The sequence below is a fragment of the Leguminivora glycinivorella genome, chromosome 16 (assembly GCF_023078275.1).
Source record: "Leguminivora glycinivorella isolate SPB_JAAS2020 chromosome 16, LegGlyc_1.1, whole genome shotgun sequence".
Lineage (NCBI taxonomy): Eukaryota > Metazoa > Arthropoda > Insecta > Lepidoptera > Tortricidae > Leguminivora > Leguminivora glycinivorella.
In genome coordinates, this window is record NC_062986.1 from 21840961 (window position 1) to 21861521 (window position 20561).

Sequence of the window (20561 nt, forward strand, 5' to 3'; positions counted from 1 at the left end):
TTTTGGTACCGATAATAAATTTCCCGCTTATTAAGGCTTATGAGTATTACTATTTATCTAGATAAAAACCAGCCGTCTGCGCAAGACGTGCATCTTCCCATTTTCATAATTCCCGCCTGCGCAAGGTGTGTGAATAATATGATTGTTAAGACAGCTGAAAATTTTGCAGTCTGCACAAGGCTTGCAATTTTCGTGACTCAATTTTCTGCCTGCGCAAGGCGATTAAATATTTTATTTAGCCTGCTGAAAACCTGCCGCCTTCGCAAGGCGCGTGTTTACATATCCTGCGTCACAAGCAGATCAAGCAGATGTGGTATAATAGGTATAATACAATTAGCATGGTTCTAAAGCGGTTTTTGTCGGCCTACGCAAGGCGTTTTGAAACTTACGTGTGATGGAGGAAACAACACAATATGATAACGCCTCCTAAGCTTAGTACCAAGTGCTTACTTTGTTAATTACAAAGTCATTTTGACAGGGGTTATATATTTCTACTGCGGAATCACTTCCCAGTAATCATTAAATAGTCTCGAGAAGACTTGTCAAAGCGGACCCCAGGCCTTCACAGGCCGGGGCCGGGGCCAATGCCGGGATAACGCAAGGAGGATGATGATGAGTCTGGTGAAGACTAAAAAGATTATCACAGTTATTGCTGGCGACTTGATAAACGTGGTTTCTTTTTTTGTGGAAACTTTTTCCACTATATAGTTATCTACTACATATGTTATCTTTGTCGTTAACGACGTTTGAAACACCTAGCTCACGCTGACGCGGAGTGAGTTGACACGATAATATTCAAAATTAACCACGGTTTTATCAGCCTACTTATTTAGGTTTTAAAGTGGGATTTGTGGTCATTTAATCATTTAAGTAAACCTTTTGATAGTGTTGATGCATATCAAGGCCGCAGTATTCTTTGGTTCAGGATATTAACCGTTTCCCAAACATCTTAAATGGGTTATTTATTCTATTATTTTAATCAAATAGTTATTTAGCCCGCTGGCCGCTCCGGCGCCACATGAGGCCAATAATCTAAAGATCAGATTGCTTTGGACTGTTTTAGGTCATTAATTTGTTTAGTTAAGCCCACGTGGGCTGAACACATTTTAAGGAATTGGCTATGTGGATGAAATAGCAAACATTTTTGCATAGTTTTTCGCTATGTAAGAATGCAGTTGTGATATGTTATTACATATTTTGAGGCTCCAGGAACGACCTGAACCAATGTTACAAAGAACCATTACATTAAAATGTGTTCACATCCTCATAAAGTAGCACGGGGTGACTCGTCTACTCATTATTTAGTCCGAATGAAACAATACGTATTTAAATTATGAGTTTTAGGTTAAGATTACCGCCATAACACGTTTTTAAAAATAAAAGGGGGGAAAAGGACACCTACGTAAGAAGTGATGAAATGTACGGGTTAATAAACCCAACTACAAACTTAAAACGCTGTCATATTACAGTTTTTAATCTGTTTTTTAAATAAAGTAACCTCTATGGTTAATAAATATATCACATTCATGGGGTATTCGGAAAACTATTTCTCATACCTAATCATTGTTTTTGGTAACAATATTTTGCAAGATAAGTACTTGATGTGGTTTCAAAATGATTTTAATACTCATATAAAGATGGACCGTCAAAACAATTTTAAAGCTATGCCGAATAAGCCCATGACCCATGGGGTTTGATGAGTGTCTCAAAATTTTGTTTGGACCTCAGATCTCGGAACTACAGATCTAGGTACCTTAACCTCAATATCATATTCTTCATTACAAAACCAGAAGGCTACGTCATGCCATATAATGGAATGATTATATATCTTTATGCTTCCAACGAAAATCACGGGTCTTACCCGCATACATACGTATCCTTAAGGAGAAAAATATTTGATTGTAACATCTTGCGCTTTCATAAGCTGGTTACCCAAAACAAAAAGGCATTTATATACGAAGAAAATTCTATCATCAGCATTGGCTTAACATGTGTACAAATTACAAATAAAACGCTTCGCACATGTGCGTCTAGCCGCCTAGGCGTTGTTAGCCTATGCCAATCCTTGGCTTAACAGAAAGTACATACATATTGGGTAAATAACTAACAAAAAATATTAGGGAACTGGGAGAGAACTCTCCAGACAAAAAGTCTAAGGTTAAGTTGTAGCCTGTTAACCAAGGCAATTAAAAGTTGAACTGTTGTAGTACCACTACTACCAATTGCACAGGAGGTACTTTGTTTAGGACTGTATTCATACATGGATTCAATGACCTTAATACGTATACTCATAATGTATAACGAATGACTAAGTTATACTTATACAAAGCCTCAATAGTCTTGTTACTTGATATACTTACACTTCCTTCCTGGATGATAGATTCGTTTACCAAAAGAGTATCTTATGCTTAGGAGTTTTCAATGATGAAAAATTCACAAGTGTGCTTATCCTCAATATATGATAATAAGACTTTTTAGAATGATTAGATTTTTTTTTTTTTTTAGCACTTACCAAACGTGCCCAGATTATTATTTCCGTTAATAAAATTGGAACCACGTTACACATGGGTTCAGTATGGGTTATACCCAAGAGGCCAAGAATATTTCCGGCATACTAGAATGCTCGGGAAAATTACTAAAATTAGATTTCATAAAACGAATTAAGTACATCACGAAAGAACCATGATTGTCGGAACATTAGTCATACCATGGGTATTAAGGTTTTCAATAGCTGCGCACATTAGTGTTATACACTTTTAAAGTTGTAGCCGATTGAGCGAAATTTTTCTTCGCTACCAAATTTTGCCATGTCATAGCCATAAGGCAGTAATTATAATATTCACTGTCTATTATGTAATGCTGTAATTGCCGGAAATAAATAGTGACTATTTGGATAAGGCATTAATGAATGGATCAGTTCCTTAACTGTTTTCTATAATATCATATGTAATAATATCATGTCATGCAAATCAATATATCAATATAATGTACCTATGTCATGTCTATTATTCTATGATACTGAAAAGAGATAAACGAGTTGCGAGGAATTTGACACACAATCCAAAACTTTTTTTCGCTTATACCCTTAAAGTAATGATACTGCAATAACCCTACTTACTGGCAATTGCAGAGTCGGGGTCAAAACATTAAAAACATACTAAGTGTATTAAATTGAATATTATAATGAAATAAACGTAAACATAAGTCATGACCTGACCTTGTTAGGGGGATGAAATAAAAAAGTAACAGGTTTTTCATAATTTATTTTAATATCATTATGGGTATATACATAATAGGTATATACATAAAATTTAAAAATGTTTCAAACTTTCCTTACCGACGAATAATAAGTTACAATAGAAAAATAGGTCACTGTGCACTTATCAATTCAGTCACTGCAGCTGCTGTCAGCTGCAATTCACATTCCTCCATATAGGTACACAAGGTACCTATCTGATGTGTGAAGTGCACTTGAAGTTGTTATTTCCATTGGCGATTCAATTAATCACATTGGCGTTTCTTGACCACCAGGCGAATACAGACACGTCTCAATATATTAAATAGGCTTCAAATAACGGTACAGAAGCTTAATAGCAGCGTTTTACCTTACAATAAAACGCATATTAAGCGAAATACCTTATTTGAAGCCTATATTTTTAACTACGCCTGTGGCTACAACACTCAGTTGCAATAAACCAAGGCACATTTATTTTTCCATTTGAGGGTATTTGTTGTTCGCTGCTAGTAAACAACATTTTTAGACTATTCAGTTTCGAAGATACGTCTTTATTTCATTTCACATTTGAATTCATAAATGATGCAACTGTTTGGTAAGTGGTATATTGCAACTTCGGTTAAATTAATATTTTGAGAACCAATGATGAAACATCGTTGCCGTCCCTACGGCACGGGTCGCCTGGTGGAAGGGGAAACCTGAATCGTAAAACTGGAGTTGCAAGTTGTTTACAGGTGTTCAGCTGTAGGTACCTGCTGTGAACCGCTACGCATCTACAAGCAGTATCGCTGTCTCAATATATTAAATAGGCTTCAAATAAGGTATTTCGCTTAATATGCGTTTTATTGTAAGGTAAAACGCTGCTATTAATCGGAAAAGTTAAAATGATTTGTTCTTTTCAAGAGGAGTAGTAGGTAACAGTTGATAAATTATAAAATAGTACGCAAAACGGCTGGTGAGTACGCGGGTACACACGACGATAAAATAGTACGCCGTGCGTACCGATGCGTACCCATATGGCAACGCTGCACATCGCATGACATGCAGGCAAGTTCCATGACAAGATTGACAAGTGACAACAGTGCGTCAGTCGGTACATTACAAAATGATTGTTTTTTGGTACTTCAACATTCTAGTTGCATTCTAGTAACTCCTAAAGATGAAAACGGCAGTCAGCAAAAACTAAAAAAATGACTAGTGTAAATATATCAACAGTATTTCCTGAATGCAATTTATCAATGGCAGTATGGACTTATGTGATGAAATTATTTTATTTGGAATTTATATGTTTTGGAACACTCGTCCAATTTAGTGCCGCGATCAAGCAGGGTATAAAAATTCTACCAAACTTTATCGCTTGTGTAGCTGAAACAGCTTTGCATTACGTAAGAAGTGACAGCTGTCAACATGCTGTCAAACTTCTTTTATTTTGATTTGATTTTGCTCATTTCATTTGTTCAGACCAGTCTGTGGTTGCCGTGCGATCCTATTGGACTGTGAAGTTTTGTGATTTATGCGGCAAAAAAATAATGTGAGAAAAAGCTCCGTTAAATGCTAACATATCGTAAGCAACCAGTTAACATTAGTTAATTTGCAATTGCCAGACGCTTGAGAACAGCAGGCACCGTAATACCGTTAAGGTAATAATTTGATGTCGATTTTGCTCGTTCTTAAAACGATTTTTTATCACTTACATAGGATAGGTACATAATATCTCTGAAATAATAGTAATACTGATACGAACTAGTAATCATGTGCAATGCATATGCATTTATTTATTCTCGTATTTGCTCAGCTGTTCAGTAGGTAAGGTGCAAAAATACCTACTTTTTCAACGGGTTAGTTATTTAATTAAAGAAATACCTAATTGGAGAAACATCTAGTAACTAAAGACTTTGTACATGTCGAGAGCGGTGTTGCTATATTGACTTAATACGTGAGTAACCCGCTTAAAATATTCTTTATTCTTTATTTCATTGTAGTCATGTGCATGATACAGTAGGTGTTACAAGTATATATAGGTAGGTACATGACGCCCTGTAAGGACACACAATATTCTTAAAGCTATACTTAACTTATGACTTATACAATATATTATCTAATTAATAGTTCTATTGCAATTTTATTAAATAATTGAAATGAGTAACAGTTAGTTTTATTTATTTTTAAATATATTTTATTATGTATTACACAGCACTGATGATTATGTAATTCTATAGGTACCTAACAAAACTGCAATATATTTTATAAAATATTTTGCTTACAGTCATACTGTGGGTTCAAATCATAGCTTATCCCATTTGTTTATTGGCACATGTATGAAATATAATTTTAATATTTGTTACTAGCTTCAGTGAAGAAATTCAAAGAGAAAGATGTGTGTATGGTATGTGAAGTCCCTAACCTGCATTGCGCTAACTCGGGCTCGCAAGTTCTAGGTAATTTAATTAGTTTTGGTTTATGTTATACCTATGTGGTATTTTTTCTTTTCGTTTTTAACATCTATAAGTTCCGCTTCTGGTTCCGGCTCCGCTTCTGCTTCCGTTAAACTAAATTCAAAACTTCTGCTTCCGCTTTCGGTTCCGTTAAAAACACATCCGTTACATCCCTGATATGCAGTAATATAAAAAAGTTAACGGTTCTGCCACAGTATAAAGCAGTAATAACTCTTCTAACAAACTTCACTCCGCTTGTGTGCTACTCTGCGGCGGCGCCACCATAATGAAATTCAACTAATTATATGTTAAAATGATGTTCGTAAGACGTACAGTATGTACGTATAATGTTATGACTGTACCTATAGCGGGAAACGAAATATTGGGCTTTTATTGTGGCGCCGCCAGGGAGCATACTCTGCAGCGGCGCCACTCAGTTCTCATAGATAGAAATGACATCATCTACTTTTTTCTCATGGGAATTGATGTACCAATGCTGTTTATTATGTACGTATTGAAAAAATCACTATAACTTAGTAAATGTATGTACTTTCAGTAATTCCGCATTCCGCCTGAACGGTATGAGCTAGTATGTAAGGAGGTGTACCTACGGGTAAGCGAGAGGGAGATATGTTCCTTCCCGCTCGCTCCCGCGCTTTGCGCGTTTCGTTCTAGGTTTCAATAATAATTATTAAATTTATGCCCCTGTTGTACACTGCTTTTCACTTCGATTGCGGGGAATTATTATTATATATTTTTCTCGGCAATTTACACCACGAAATTGTCGTAAAGCGAAAGAACATAATAGGTACATAAGATAATCAATTCCCGCCAACTTTTTTTCAACATGTGATCAGAGTTTCAGACGCTTGGTTTTTGCCAAGTCAAACATTTTTTAAACGATAAGTAATCGAATCCTATTTTATTTTATTTACTTAATTTAATGACAAAAAATACGGAATTCTAATAAATTATAGCAAAACTAAAATAACCTATCAAAGTTTTGTCACCTACACAATTTTATTGCTCAATAAAATTTTGCAATATGTTTTAACTGTTTGTCTCTTGAGACCGATTACCTTAGTCTTAGGCCGGCACGGCAACAGACAGTCTTAAAATTCATAATTCGATAAAGTCATAATCAGTACAAAAATCAGATCGAGTGCACGGAGTTACATATAATTTCGCGACTGTCCACACACACTCTTGTTTTTTAAGATTATGAATTTTAAGACTGTCTGTTGCCGGCCTTAGAAGAAAATTGTACCTACTTTATGCTCTAGAATGTAAAATGCGATTTTATGTCGTCTTCGCACTACATAAAGGTGCACTTTTCGAGCATGAGAAGTGAAAACGAATTTTTTTTGTTATACTTATACAGAAATGCCTGCCAACGATACTATATTTATATACTATGATTCCTAAAATAATACTCTCTTTAAAAAAATTACATTATGTAAACACTGTCAAACAATTTAAATCTGTCAGTAAATAAGAACAAAGAAAACTATTTGCATCCTTTTCTATAGCAATAGAAAAGGATGCACAATTTTATTGAGCAATAAAATTGTGTAGGTGACAAAACTTTGATAGGTTATTTTAGTTTTGCTATAACTTATTAGAATTCCGTATTTTCTGTCATTAAATTAAGTAAATAAAATAAAATAGGATTCGATTACTTCCCGTTTAAAAAATGTTTGACTTGGCAAAAAACCAAGCGTCTGAAACTCTGATCACATGTTGAAAAAAAAGTTGGCGGGAATGGGTTATCTTATGTACCTATTATGCTCTTTCGCTTCACGACAATTTCGTGGTGTAAATTGCCGAGAAAAATATAATTAATTCCTCGCAATCGAAGTGAAAAGCAAAGTGTACAACAGGGGCATAAATTTAATAATAATTATTAAAACCTAGAACGAAACGCGCCGAGCGCGGGAGCGAGCGGGAAGGAACATATCTCCCTCTCGCTTACCCGTAGGTACACCTCCTTACATACTAGCTCATACCGTCCAGGCGGAATGCGGAATTACTGAAAGTACATACATTTACTAAGTTATAGTGATTTTTTCAATACGTACATAATAAACAGCATTGGTACATCAATTCCCATGAGAAAAAAGTAGCTGATGTCATTTCTATCTATGAGAACTGAGTGGCGCCGCTGCAGAGTATGCTCCCTGGCGGCGCCACAATAAAAGCCCATTATTTCGTTTCCCGCTATAGGTACAGTTATAACATTATACGTACAATATCTGGGCGACCGAGCTTCGCTCGGTACTGTTTCGTATCCTTGACCTGTGTCGCCATCTAGTTCAAAAATAAATAGTACCTACATCGAGCGAAAGAATTCTCAGTCTTAACAACACAACTACTCTACACGAGATGGCGCGCGTTTCGCCACAAAAGCTCAAATAGTTTATTTTTCTATTCGTGTTAGCCTTGACCTGTGTCGCCATCTAGTCTTTGCAATAAATAGTACTTACATCGACCGAAAGAATTCTGTCTTAACAGTACAACTACTGCACACGAGATGGCGCGCGAAGAAAAACGCATGAAAACTCGAAAATTCGCGTTTTCCGGGACCTAAGGATAAGTTAGATCGATTTTTCACCCCCGAAAACCCCCACATAACAAATTTCAGCGAAATCGTTAGAGCGGTTTCCGAGATCGTCGGTATATAGAAATAAATAAATAAATAAATAAATAAATAAATATACAAGAATTGCTCGTTTAAAAGTATAAGATACTGTACGTCTTACGAACATCATTTTAATATATAATTAGTTGAATTTCATTATGGTGGCGCCGCCGCAGAGTAGCACACGAACAGTTCTCAAAATGCGGAAATGTCAGAATGTTCTTTAGAATTCCTAGACACCCAGAAAAGTAAGTGGTTGTTATATTTTTGCAGTGTTAGGTACATTATTGGCATTATTGCTTATATACGTAAATGGCGTAAAAGTGAGATTTAAAGCTAGAATGACACATTAAAATCAATAAGGATTTATATGTAACGACATTTAGGTAGATGCTGCGATCTATCTAGCTCGAAAGTTTGGTACCTACTTAAATATTGTGCAAACATCTATTCAAACATTTTATGTAAATACGATTTCGTCAGTATTTAAGAAACAAACACGTACTTGAATCTTTATTAGATAAAAAGGTAGAAAGAGCGTTGGTACTAGCATAGCGCCATACACACTTACACAGTTACTACGAGTAGGACAGTAGCACAGGTACAACCCTGCGTGACCTTGCGCAGTAGTAACGACCGCGTCGCCGCTGCCGGAGATTAACTACTGATTTATCCTTATACTGTGGTTCTGCCGTTTACCGCCAATCTTGTAGCCGCGTGCAATCTCTCATCTCAATGTGTGAGCTTCCTGTAATCACGGGATGTCGCAAATGTAACCCGTTACTGCGATTCCGCGTTGTTGATTATAGATTACTTCTCCTGCAACTCTAGCTACAAGCTCTCAACACTTGGGGCAACATATCATATGATATAAGGATTTAGGAAAAATGTATCATCCTAATGATCATTCTGCATTTTATTTCTCAAAAAACGCCGCCAAATCGGCAAAAGCCGATAGAAAAATGTTTTTTCGTAGATAGATAACTTGTTCGATACGATCCGAATTTTGAACCGAAACAAAGCATTATTTATATTCCTACTCTCGTTTTGCAATACATACTAGAAATTCAAATCGCAGAATATCGCTGCGCAAAAAAGTCTTGAACAAAGTGCAGTTTTTTCTACGGCTTAAAAAGCTATTTAATTGACACGCTACATAAATAACATTATGATTAGAACGAGCAATCTGCCGCTCCGATCATATAAGTGAGGACGTCACTCACGCAATGCTTGTGAAACGTTTCATTCACGGTGGTTTGTGAATCGATACGTTACGTAGGCGCAGTACTGCGGGTATTCCCGGTGGGTACCACACCTACCCTGGTCAGAGGGCGCGTACGGCCAGGAAATTAGAAAGGAACAAGATGTAATGTAGGCACTGCTCCCGCCAAAGGCGAGTAAGCGATAACGTCGGCGATAGAAACGACCTAAAGGTAGTCGCTCCCGGTAAAAGAGAGAGCGAGCGAGTTATCGGTCATCGCTCGGCGACGAACTATAACTCGCTCGCGCTGTCGTCGCGTCTCTTATTTTCACGGGAGCGACTATTTTTGTTCGCTTCTTTCGCGGATAGCTCACTCGCATTTCGTGGGATCAATGCTGTAAGCTTGCAACGAATAATTTGACGAGCTCACGGGTTTTTCGTTTCATCTCATTAACATCTGATTAAAATAACGCTCCCTAAATAAAATCCTTCGGCGATCTCACTAGTTATTTTATGATTAATAGTTTTGCGGAAGCTACGAAAGCCGTACGAGGTAGGTGTGTTTTAGCAAAAACGCAAAATGTGAGCCTATAGCTGAAATCACTTAGGTCATGGATGTCCTTGAACTCTCTTGCCAAATTTGTATTTGGTAGGTTAGGTGCAATTGTCTGAAATGAAACTAATGATAAATGCCACATTTTATCTAAGTGTGTATCGTGAACAGATGGAGAAGGTGAAGGAGAACACCCTGGTCCGCTCGCCGCTGGCGCTGCGCTGGCTGGTGCTGGGCGCGCTCAGCTGCGCGCTGGCGGCGCTAGCGCTGCTGGCGGCGGGGGACATCCTGCCCGAGCCTCTCACGCAGGCCGCGGATCCCACCAGATTCATCGCGGAAAATGCACATAAACACCTCGTTAATCTGACTTCTATTGGCCCTAGGGTGAGTAAATAGCAGCAGCGGCTGATCCATTCAAGCCGATTCCCACAGGCTTGCCTAAAATTGATTACTAGTAAAGTAGGTTAAGCTAGCCTAATGTAAAGGTAGGTTTCTTTTTGCTCAGTGTTGCCTAGCAAAAATTTTCACCAGCCGCCACTGGTAAATAGCATAATATTATGATGGGGTGTGATTTTCTTGAACTTGCATGGAACAGCTTCCATGACCAAAGATTTTAATTACTCAGTCCTGAGATTTTGCCATTCATCGTAGGTAATTAAAATGCGTGTTACGTGTTGCCATTAATATTTTTATTTGTTTATACAAAGTAAATGCTGAAAACCGAAAGTAGGTACAATTACAATGCTGTTCAACTTGTTCGACTTGTACGAGTCGTATTCCTAGTCATCCTGTCCCGGCCGGTTTCGGCCTCGGCGACTTGGTTTGGTACCGGTTACCTAGTGAGAGCAACGGGCGTGAGCTCTCAGGTGACTGACGTTGCCTATTTTTGCCGTGAATGTGCGACGGCAAGTATTTGGTTTGAAACGTGCCCTCGCGCAGGTGGCGGGCAGCTACGAGAACGAGGTGCTGGCCGTGGGCGTGCTGGTGGGCGCTCTGCGGGAAATAGCCGCCGGCGCGGCGCCGCACCACATCCTCGAGATTGACGTGCACACCGCCAGCGGGGCTTTTTCGCTGTCCTTCCTGGATGGTTAGTAGGGTGGAGCGAAAAAACACTTTTCTGGAATTAGCAAACCTAATAGTTATCAATCAATGCCCCTTAGTCTATGAAGCCTTTGTGCAGATTTTCAGTTTTTTAAATCAACATCTTCTGCCTCCGCATCAGGGTTGAAATTTTGAAAATCTCATACAAACCTAAAAATTCAACTTTCAGATAAAAAAAAATTTCGACAGTATTATGTTTAGTATATGTTATTGATACATATCATTATGAGAAACTACAAAAAGTTGCGAAAATAGCGTCAAGAATCGCCAAAGTTTGTCTAGTTTCAGTACATTCGCCAAAATAGCCGCTAAAATACTGAAAATTGGCGATTTTTAACGCTATTTTCGCAATTTTTGGTAGTTTCTTGTAATAATATGTATCAATAATGTATACTGAACATAATACTGCCTAAAAACATTTTTTATCTAAAAGTTGAATTTTCAGGTTTGTATGAGATTTTCAAAATTTCAAACCTAATGCGGAGGCAGAAGATGTTGATTTAAAAAGCTGAAAATTTGCACAAAGGCTTCATAGACTAAGGGGCATTGATTGATAACTATTAGGTTTGCTAATTCCAGAAAAGTGTTTTTTCGCTCCACCCTAATGGTTAGTAATAATCCAGTTGTAAGGTTATATATAACGTATGTGGTGATACATGGAAATATTCTTATCAGATCCTACCGACTGCGCCATATAAGTTGCCTTCATTTTTTTTTCATGTAAAATATTTAATTCGTTGACGTAATATTTATGCACTGGCAGTGCATGTAGTCGCGAATCCACTCGAGATAGTGTTGTGTTGCCCACTCCGATCTCGAGTTCCTTCCAGCATTTTGAACTTCTTTTCACTAAATTAGACTATCACATTTATATCGGCCAATAATTATAGAACTCGTGGTTACGCAGGCATGAACAACGTGTACCGGGACGTGCAAAGCGTAGTGGCGCGTCTGTCGGCGCGCGGGGGACGCCCCCCGCCCGCCAGCCGGAGGAACGCTCTGCTCATCAACTGCCACTTCGACACCGTGCCGGACAGCCCTGGTGAGCAGTGAGACAGGGTAGTTGTAGGTTACGCTACACCGTATGGAGACACATCTGCCCGCGGCCCGCCAGCCGCAGGACCGCGCCGCCACTTCACTGCGGGGGCAGCCTTCGTGAGCAGTGAGGGACCGGCCACATCAGACCGTTGCGTGTCTCGGGGCGCGCAACGGACGTCGGCGCCACGCCACCTGACGGCTCAGCCACGACATTGGTCTAAGCGCGACAGCGGTGAGCGGCGGCCATACATTAGAGCGAGACACAGCAATGGGACTTTTCATTCGCACGTATGGCTGCCGCTCACCGCTGTCGCGCTTAGACCAATGTCGTGGCTGGGCCGTGAGTGTAATTCAAAAAGCGTCTCCTCAGTACATTTTGTATAGGAAGGACGTAAGGCGCGCCCCAGGCGGCGTGGCGGCGGCGTGGCGCGCGCCGCGCCGCCTGGGGCGCGTCTTACGTCTAAAATAAACACAACGGACGTGGCGGGGCGCGGGCGTGGCGAGGACGAGGCGCGGACGGGGCGCGGACGCAATCTAAATTACACATAAGAGGCGAAAACACGGCGCGATGCGTCATTATACAGGCTGATTTTGTTGCGGAAACATATTAATATTATCAAAAAAACAATCTTAGTAAACCCTTACTCATTTTTTAATACCTATCCAACAATGTATCACACGTTGGGGTTGGAATGAAAAAAAAAATCAGCCCCCACTTTACATGTAGGGGGGGTACCCTAATGTTGGCCCTTTGTTGGCGTGATTGATATACATATTGTTACCAAATTTCAGCTTTCTAGTGCTTACGGTTACTGAGATTATCCGCGGACGGACGGACGGACAGACAGACATGGCGAAACTATAAGGGTTCCTAGTTGACTACGGAACCCTAAAAAAACATTCAGTCGAATTGAGAACCTCCTCCTTTTTTTGAACTCGGTTATAAAAAACAACCTTCATTGCCGGCTGGCAAACGGCTAACCGTTGAAACAGAAATATAAATGAAAGAGATAGCGGAAGGCGGCACCTGCGTTCACAGCTGCGTCGTCGGCGATTTCAAAGGAAAAAGCACGTGCAGCCTCTTGGCTACCTACACGGCCAGGTGCGGGTGCGGCTTTCGACCTTCGCGCCGCGCAATAGAATTCAATGTCGTCTGCTCGTGTGCGGTTCGTTTGCTTTGGAGTGGCGGCGTTTTTAACATCAAAGGGGTGAGCCTATTTTGTGCAAAATTCTGTTATATCAATAACTTCTCACTTCACTAGATTATCGACATTGAATGTCGAGTATATATAGTATCAAATTATTATTTAATGTTTTAAAAATAAATTCTTATCAAATTATATAGTATCATCACTTTATTTCAGTGTACGAATTTAGACACTAAAACCCCGCCCCTAAATTTGATGCGATAAGGACAATTGCTGCTCAGGCGAGAAATCCTGCGTACTTAATGAAAAATACAAAAATCGAGATTTCGCTCCCGATTGTTTCCTTCTCAAAAACTTCCTCTCAATCAGGATAATGATGAAATAATCTGTGTCGGACCGTTTCGATATTTTGGCTAATAATTGATCTCAGTTTTGAATACCACGTCTTTCTTTGTGGCAAATTAAATTTAGCCGTTTTGACCAACTGAAAGGCTCAACTTGTTTCTTTAATAACCTAACCACAACATAAAAAAATAGAAAAAAAACCCCGACACAGTGGACCGATTATCACGAAACATGGCTAAGCACACTCCCGACTAATTCAGCTATCAAACAAAAAAAAACTAAATCTAAATCGGTTCATCCGTTTGGTAGCTACGATGCCACAGACATACACACACACACAGACAGACACGTCAAACTTATACCACTCCGTCGATTTTGCGTTGGTAAAAACAAACATGCCAAAAAAGCAAAACGGTGCGACGTGCGACACAGATATTGATAATAATAATAAGTAAATAGGTATAAACCAGGGAGGAAATAATGGAGAGCGTTTATATGTCCTGTTTTGCCTTAATTCAATATCATCACATATTTTTGTTGCTGATAAAATAATACATCCTATATATCAAGCGGCACGCCACCTGGGCGACGCTCGAGTTGTGTCTGCTAGCGGCGCGTCGCTTGAGTTGCCTGCGCCGCCTGCGCCGCGCCGCTTCAGTGTAATTTAAAAAACGTCTCCTCAGTACATTTTGTATAGGAAAGACGTAAGACGCGCCTCAAGCGACGCCGCGCCCCGTCGCCGCCACCGCGCCGCCGCCACCTCGTTAAATTACACTGAGGCGGCGTGGCGGAGACGTCACTTGCGCGCCCCGAGACACGCGACGGACTGGTGTGGCCGGTACCTATCCAAGCGCGAAACATCCTTTGTAAATATGAGAAACACTTGTATGAATTGTATCGGTATAAAACCCGAGCTACCATTTTATTGGTTAATGATACACCCTTGATATTTTCGTTTACACATTCGTTCAATTCGTGTCAAGTCTTTTGAGTCGACCTGTAGTTTAAAAAAAGTTATGATAAGGAAAGGAGCGCGTCAGTTGAGGTCTTTGGAGGTCAAATGGATCATCATTTTTTGTTCAAGGACATACAAAACATTTGTAGAAATGCCCGAAAAAAATAAACCAATTCCATCTATGAAATTATTGAAGATCTAAAATCACCACAAAATAAATCTTCTCGTCAGATATATTTCTGAGCGTGTTCCTATTTAACATTGATATTCTAACTTTAACCTACTGCTACTGCATGGAACCGTTCAATATTGATAGTTGTTGGGTATTTTAGGGCGGGTAATAGGTGGAGTCAGTCGTGACAACCGGCACTCGGCTCGGATCGAGCCCGCGGCCTTGAGACTTCAACAATTTCAGGAGATTTATGTTCTCTTATGCATGACTGCCTTATTTATTAGGTTACTACAGTTTGAAAATCGGGGTCCACGCAAGCGCAAGCTCAAGCAAAAGAGGCCTCTGTGACACTTATTTGATGTTTATAAAGTTCCTCCGTAATGTTTAAACGGTAGTTCTATATAATTAACCATTAGATGGATATGATAGGTTCCAGAAATTGGAGCTCCGAGTCGACTGAGGGAAATGATTTTGTTGCCTCGGCTAAGGTTTGCCATGAAACACTTTGTACCTCTCTAACACATTAGTGCAACAGTCGCGTTTCGGGCGTTTAACGATTGGGTCGCTTGTTACGCTGCCTGGAGTAGGTATATTACTATTACTGGTAGGTATTTTATGTATGAAACAAATGAATTACGACCGGTAGACGACGTCTATCTATAATTAATCGTTACGTGTGTCATACGTTTTGTAATCTTACATTTGAATAAAATAAAGTTAATCCAATATAATATTTGCAAGTTTTTTTTACTGGAAAAGTTGACTAGAACATAACTTCCGATTTCTACTGCATTTGTTGCATTGAGTGCAAGGTGACAAGAAAAACTTTAAAAAAATTGGTTTAAAAAAAAATAAGAAACTCATTTTAATAGACAGCTTTATGAATAAAATTTACTTTTTATGTAGAAATACGTCCAAAAAAGTAAAAAAAAAAAATTTAGTAAAATATTTTTAAATTCATAATTTTTTCTTTCTTTTGGCTTCAGAAACGCGTAGTTAAAGTTATGCGGGTTCCTTGGTGCACCTTGTAGATTACTAACAATATTGAAATATTAACTAGTAAAAAACACAGTCAAATTTTTCTATTCATCTAAGTGACAGCCCTAGGGGTAGGTGAAGTTTGGAAGGACGATGTCATTTTGACCTCGCTAGCGATATTTTATAAGATATCTCTTTAACTAACAGTGAAATGTGAAAACTAATGTTTTCACGTGAAAGACCATTAAATTTCGATTACAGACTGATTAATTTTGTGGACTCACCTTTTTACCATGTGGCGCTGGGCACAAAAGTATTCGAGAGAATGAAAATATCTATCACACCCACCACTCTTTAAGGCACTATAAAGGTGAATAGGCGATAGGTAGACAAAAGTTTGTTGCAGGAATATTGCCACAAATAAATTTTGGAATAGATATGGTAGTTTAATATGTCACATTTGATACCAAGTATACTAGATAATTACATTTTTTAAATTTAGGCGAAGTTATGCTTGATATACTGGGGACGCTATTGCTATGTCTTGTATGGGAACCCTGCATTTTATGATTAAGCACTGAGACTTGGCACAGTTGTTCATTGGGTGGCCCTGAGTAGATAAAAATCGGGAGGCATCGAGAGCCCCCCTTAATTTAGGAGGGAGGAGGGGGGGAAGACTGGCGCCTCCGCGCTTTCTTTGAAACCATATTTCTCTAAAACTATACAAAATAGGGCATGCGATATATCATTTTCGGATAAATGAAGGACGAGGAATTCATTTTTGGAACAAAAAAATGTATTTTAGAACAAAAATACAAAATAAAATGGGAAAATCTGAAAACGAGATTTTTTTTTATACATATTATTGCACATTTTATGAAAACTGTAATGGTTTTTTCTAAATAAAAAAAATTATTTAATAGCTACATTTATCTAGTTTTAGAAAATGTATAATTTGTTATAGAAATATATTATACGACGAGTGATAAAAAATAATTTACATCGCCCGATAGGGTGATTTGAATGCTCATTTCAATATTTTGTCAATGATTTCAGGTATAATCACTATTTTTAACACACGAAAGCCGTACTCATTGTATTTTATGGCTATTTTAGTGATTAATGTACTTAAAATAAAAAAATACAAAAATTAAAAAAAAAATGTGATAACTTTTTTATAACATTATCCTATTTTGTTCTTTCTATACAATATATATCTAAAAGCAATAAATATGAATAAAAAGCCGCATTTATAATAAAAATATATAGTTTGTTATATAAATATATTACGAAACGCGAGATAAAAAATAATGAAAGTGACGTGGCAGGGCGATCTTGATGTACGGTACGGGTCAGCTTGTATGATTCGATGAGGTGAGGTAAAGGTACTCAAAGCTCTCAAAAAGTGTAGTTATTTAGAGTAATTCAAATTAAACAACACAAGTACTCCTATATAGTCTGAATTTAACTATTTATATTACATGAAATGATCGATTGATATGATAGGTCAGATATATACATCTGATCCTAATACATCTTGTGAAATAGTAGTTATCTATATGATTTGCATAATTTATGGATAATTCTTACTTGACATATTTATTATTCCAGATCTGCGTCCTGTACTTTGGTTAACGAGTGCCGAAAATAGTTATTAACCAAAAAAGACCGCCAAATTAACAGCATTTCACCGACAAAAGCTGCCTTGCACCATTTTTGTAAGGGTTATAGGTATATCAAGGTGTCCATTTATGGGGTCAACTAAACCCAATTCAAAATTTGCCATTATTTGCTACTTGTGGCTGGACGAAAGTCTGTAACAATTGGGATTTGGGAGCCTACTTGCCCACAACGTTGCCTGTTGCTGCAGAAACATGCCTCGAAATTGTCGGATGCAGGTGTAATAAAAAACAGTGCCGCGTAAGGTGCAACCGTAAAAAAAGACTTTTTAAATTAAATGTTCGGAGCTGATGTGCTTATGCAGTGGATGTTGTGATATATACATAATTAAATTCAGACTATTCATCACAGAACTTAATTTAGATAGAAGAAACAAATTCATATATTTGTATAGGGGCCGAGCGTGTCAAATTTTGTACTGAAGTTGATTCTTGCCTGTAATTTTAAATATGTCTCAGGCTCTTGATTGTTCATAATTTTTGTGTTGTTGCAATTGAATATCACGTAACGAGGCATTTTTTATGTTTTGGTTGACTTCAACTTACAAAAATTGACACCCGAAAGCTGAAAGCTGCGAGTAAAGACGGACAACTCAGTGGATTTCACTGAGTTCATTTGACACGCTAAGTAGATACGTTTGCTTGATCTATGGTATATATGACATCTGTGCTATTCATGTTGTTTTATTTGAATAACTCAAAATAGCTACACTTTTTGAGAGCCTTGAGTACTAGCCCCGATACATATGTTTTCGTCTAGTCAGACCATTTTTTGAGGTTCTCCTTTGTACAAAAGCAATGTCTTAGTTCAAAAATCATTAATGTTTAATGCTAATACGAATCTAGTTTATTTTTTATGGCACTGGCACTATTGCGCAATAACTAACTATCATTGATACTGAAAGGAAGAATATGACGATTTTTATTTTATCTTTTATGGATGGGTAAAACCGATTTAAGGGGGCCGAAGGAAGTAACTAAATTCTGCTAGTAAACTAAAAAAATTCAAGCCTATGCATGCAGAACTGCTTTAGGAGAGGAGAACGTGATTAAGACATTTTTTTTGCAATATAAGTCACATGCAATTTTATTTTACAATCAAAATAAACTATATTATAGGACTTTTACAATTTTCTGTACTGGGTGATATACCTACATGTGTAAACGTTATTAGAATAAGTATATTTCTGTATTACTAGACGAACTCCACTGCATAGCGGGTAGTACCTTTACCTCACCTCATCGAATAATGCAAGCTGACCCGTACATTAAAATTTTCATTTTCATTATTTTTTATCTCGCGTTTCGTAATATATTTATATAACAAACTATATGTTTTTATAAACTGTATAAATGTGGCTTTTTATTGATATTTATTGCTTTTAGATATATATTGTGTAGAAAGAACAAAATAGGATAATGTAAAAAAAAAATTATCACATTTTTAATATTTTTTAAAATTTTTGTATTTTTTTTATTTTAAGTACATTAATCACTAAAATAGCCATAAACTACAATTATTACGGCTTTCGTGTGTTAAAAATAGTGATTATACCTGAAATCATTGACAAAACTTATTGAAATGAGCATTCAAATCACCCTATCGGGCGATGTAAATTATTTTTTATCACTCGTCCTATAATATATTTCTATAACTAATTATACATTTTCTAAAACTAGATAAATGTAGCTATTAAATAATATTTTTTATTTAGAAAAAACCATTACAGTTTTCATAAAATGTGCAATAATATGTATAAAAAAAAATCTCGTTTTCAGATTTTCCCATTTTATTTTGTATTTATGTTCTAAAATACATTTTTTTTGTTCCAAAAATGAATTCCTCGTCCTTCATTTATCCGAAAATGATATATCGCATGCCCTATTTTGTATAGTTTTAGAGAAATATGGTTTCAAAGGAAGCGCGGCGGCGCCAGCCTTCCCCCCCTCTTCCCTCCTAAATTAAGGGGGGCTCTCAATGCCTCCCGATCTTTATCTATTCAGGGCCACCCAAGGAACAACCTGTGCCAAGTCTCAGTGCTTAATCATAAAATGCAGGGTGTTGTGCAATAGCGTCCCCAGTAATAGGCGAGAATAGGGTGTTTTACGGTACATAATTAGTGCCATTCCCTGCACAAGCATCGTCGGCACCGGGTTCAACCTTCGGTTCGGAAATAGGAGTGTTTATCGGCATCCTAGTTCCCACGAGAAACTTCCTCGCGGATGCACCTGCACGTTTCCACCACCATCGATTGATGCAGTCTTGTTCCACTCGGTTCTTTACAAGAGTTTTAGATTTAGATTTCTTTATTGGTAAATTTATAACCAAATTTACAGGTCAACAAAAATTTGTACATTACAATGTGTAATACAGTTCATAAACAATTTATATACTCTTTATTACAGTGTTACAACCAGAATAACATATATAAGCATAGGTATTATGGATTTTCGGGACAACGACTCCTTTTGAGGAACTCGTTGATGTTATAATAAGCAGACTCTAATAACATTTTTTTGAGTTTGCTTGTAAATATAGCATCGGAAGGTGATTCTTTTATGTCAGTAGGTACACAGTTGTATAGATTAGGGCCGACAACGTCCAGCATTGCACGGGCCTTCGCTAGCCGACGGCGAGGGGGCACTAGTAGGTCACGTCTGCGCGACGGTCGATGGTTTATTTCGCCGTAGGTTTTATAATTTTTTAGGTTCGAACGGACGAATTTGCATGCCGTTAATATGTAAACACAGGGCAGAGTCAAAATACGGTGCTTTTTAAATAACTCCTGCGCTGGGTGATCAGCTGGTTTTCGGTCAATAATACGTAAAGCCCTTTTTTGCATTTTGAACATCTTGTCTCGGCTAGCAGATGTCGCCCAAAGATCAACACCTTGTATTAAAATGGAGTGGAAATAGCCAAAATAGGCTTTTCTGACGTTCTCACTCGTTAAGGTTGGTGCCAATCTTGAGAGAGCATAGCACCCCATACAACCATTTCAGTCGCAAAATCTTCAAATCAGTAACTAACTGTCAAATGTGACATAACGCGTGGTAACGGCGTGCAAACAATGCGACCGTATTGA

The 20561-nt window shown here is 37.9% G+C and overlaps 1 protein-coding gene across 3 annotated transcripts in view; it reads left to right on the forward strand.

Moving 5' to 3' along the window:
* The first annotated feature begins 4707 nt into the window (after window positions 1–4707).
* Window positions 4708–20561, forward strand: part of LOC125234459 (endoplasmic reticulum metallopeptidase 1-like) — a 32338-nt gene continuing 16484 nt past the window's right edge. Inside the window, exons 1-4 of one of the 3 annotated variants that reach the window (XM_048140710.1) lie at window positions 4708–4766; window positions 10234–10446; window positions 11002–11149; window positions 12071–12205. In XM_048140710.1, coding sequence (XP_047996667.1) covers window positions 4749–4766; window positions 10234–10446; window positions 11002–11149; window positions 12071–12205 — 514 coding nt within the window. In that variant the 5' untranslated portion in view covers window positions 4708–4748. Of the gene's footprint in view, window positions 4876–10233; window positions 10447–11001; window positions 11150–12070; window positions 12206–20561 lie in introns of all 3 variants that reach the window. The other 2 variants (XM_048140711.1, XM_048140712.1) reach the window with 2 other exon arrangements.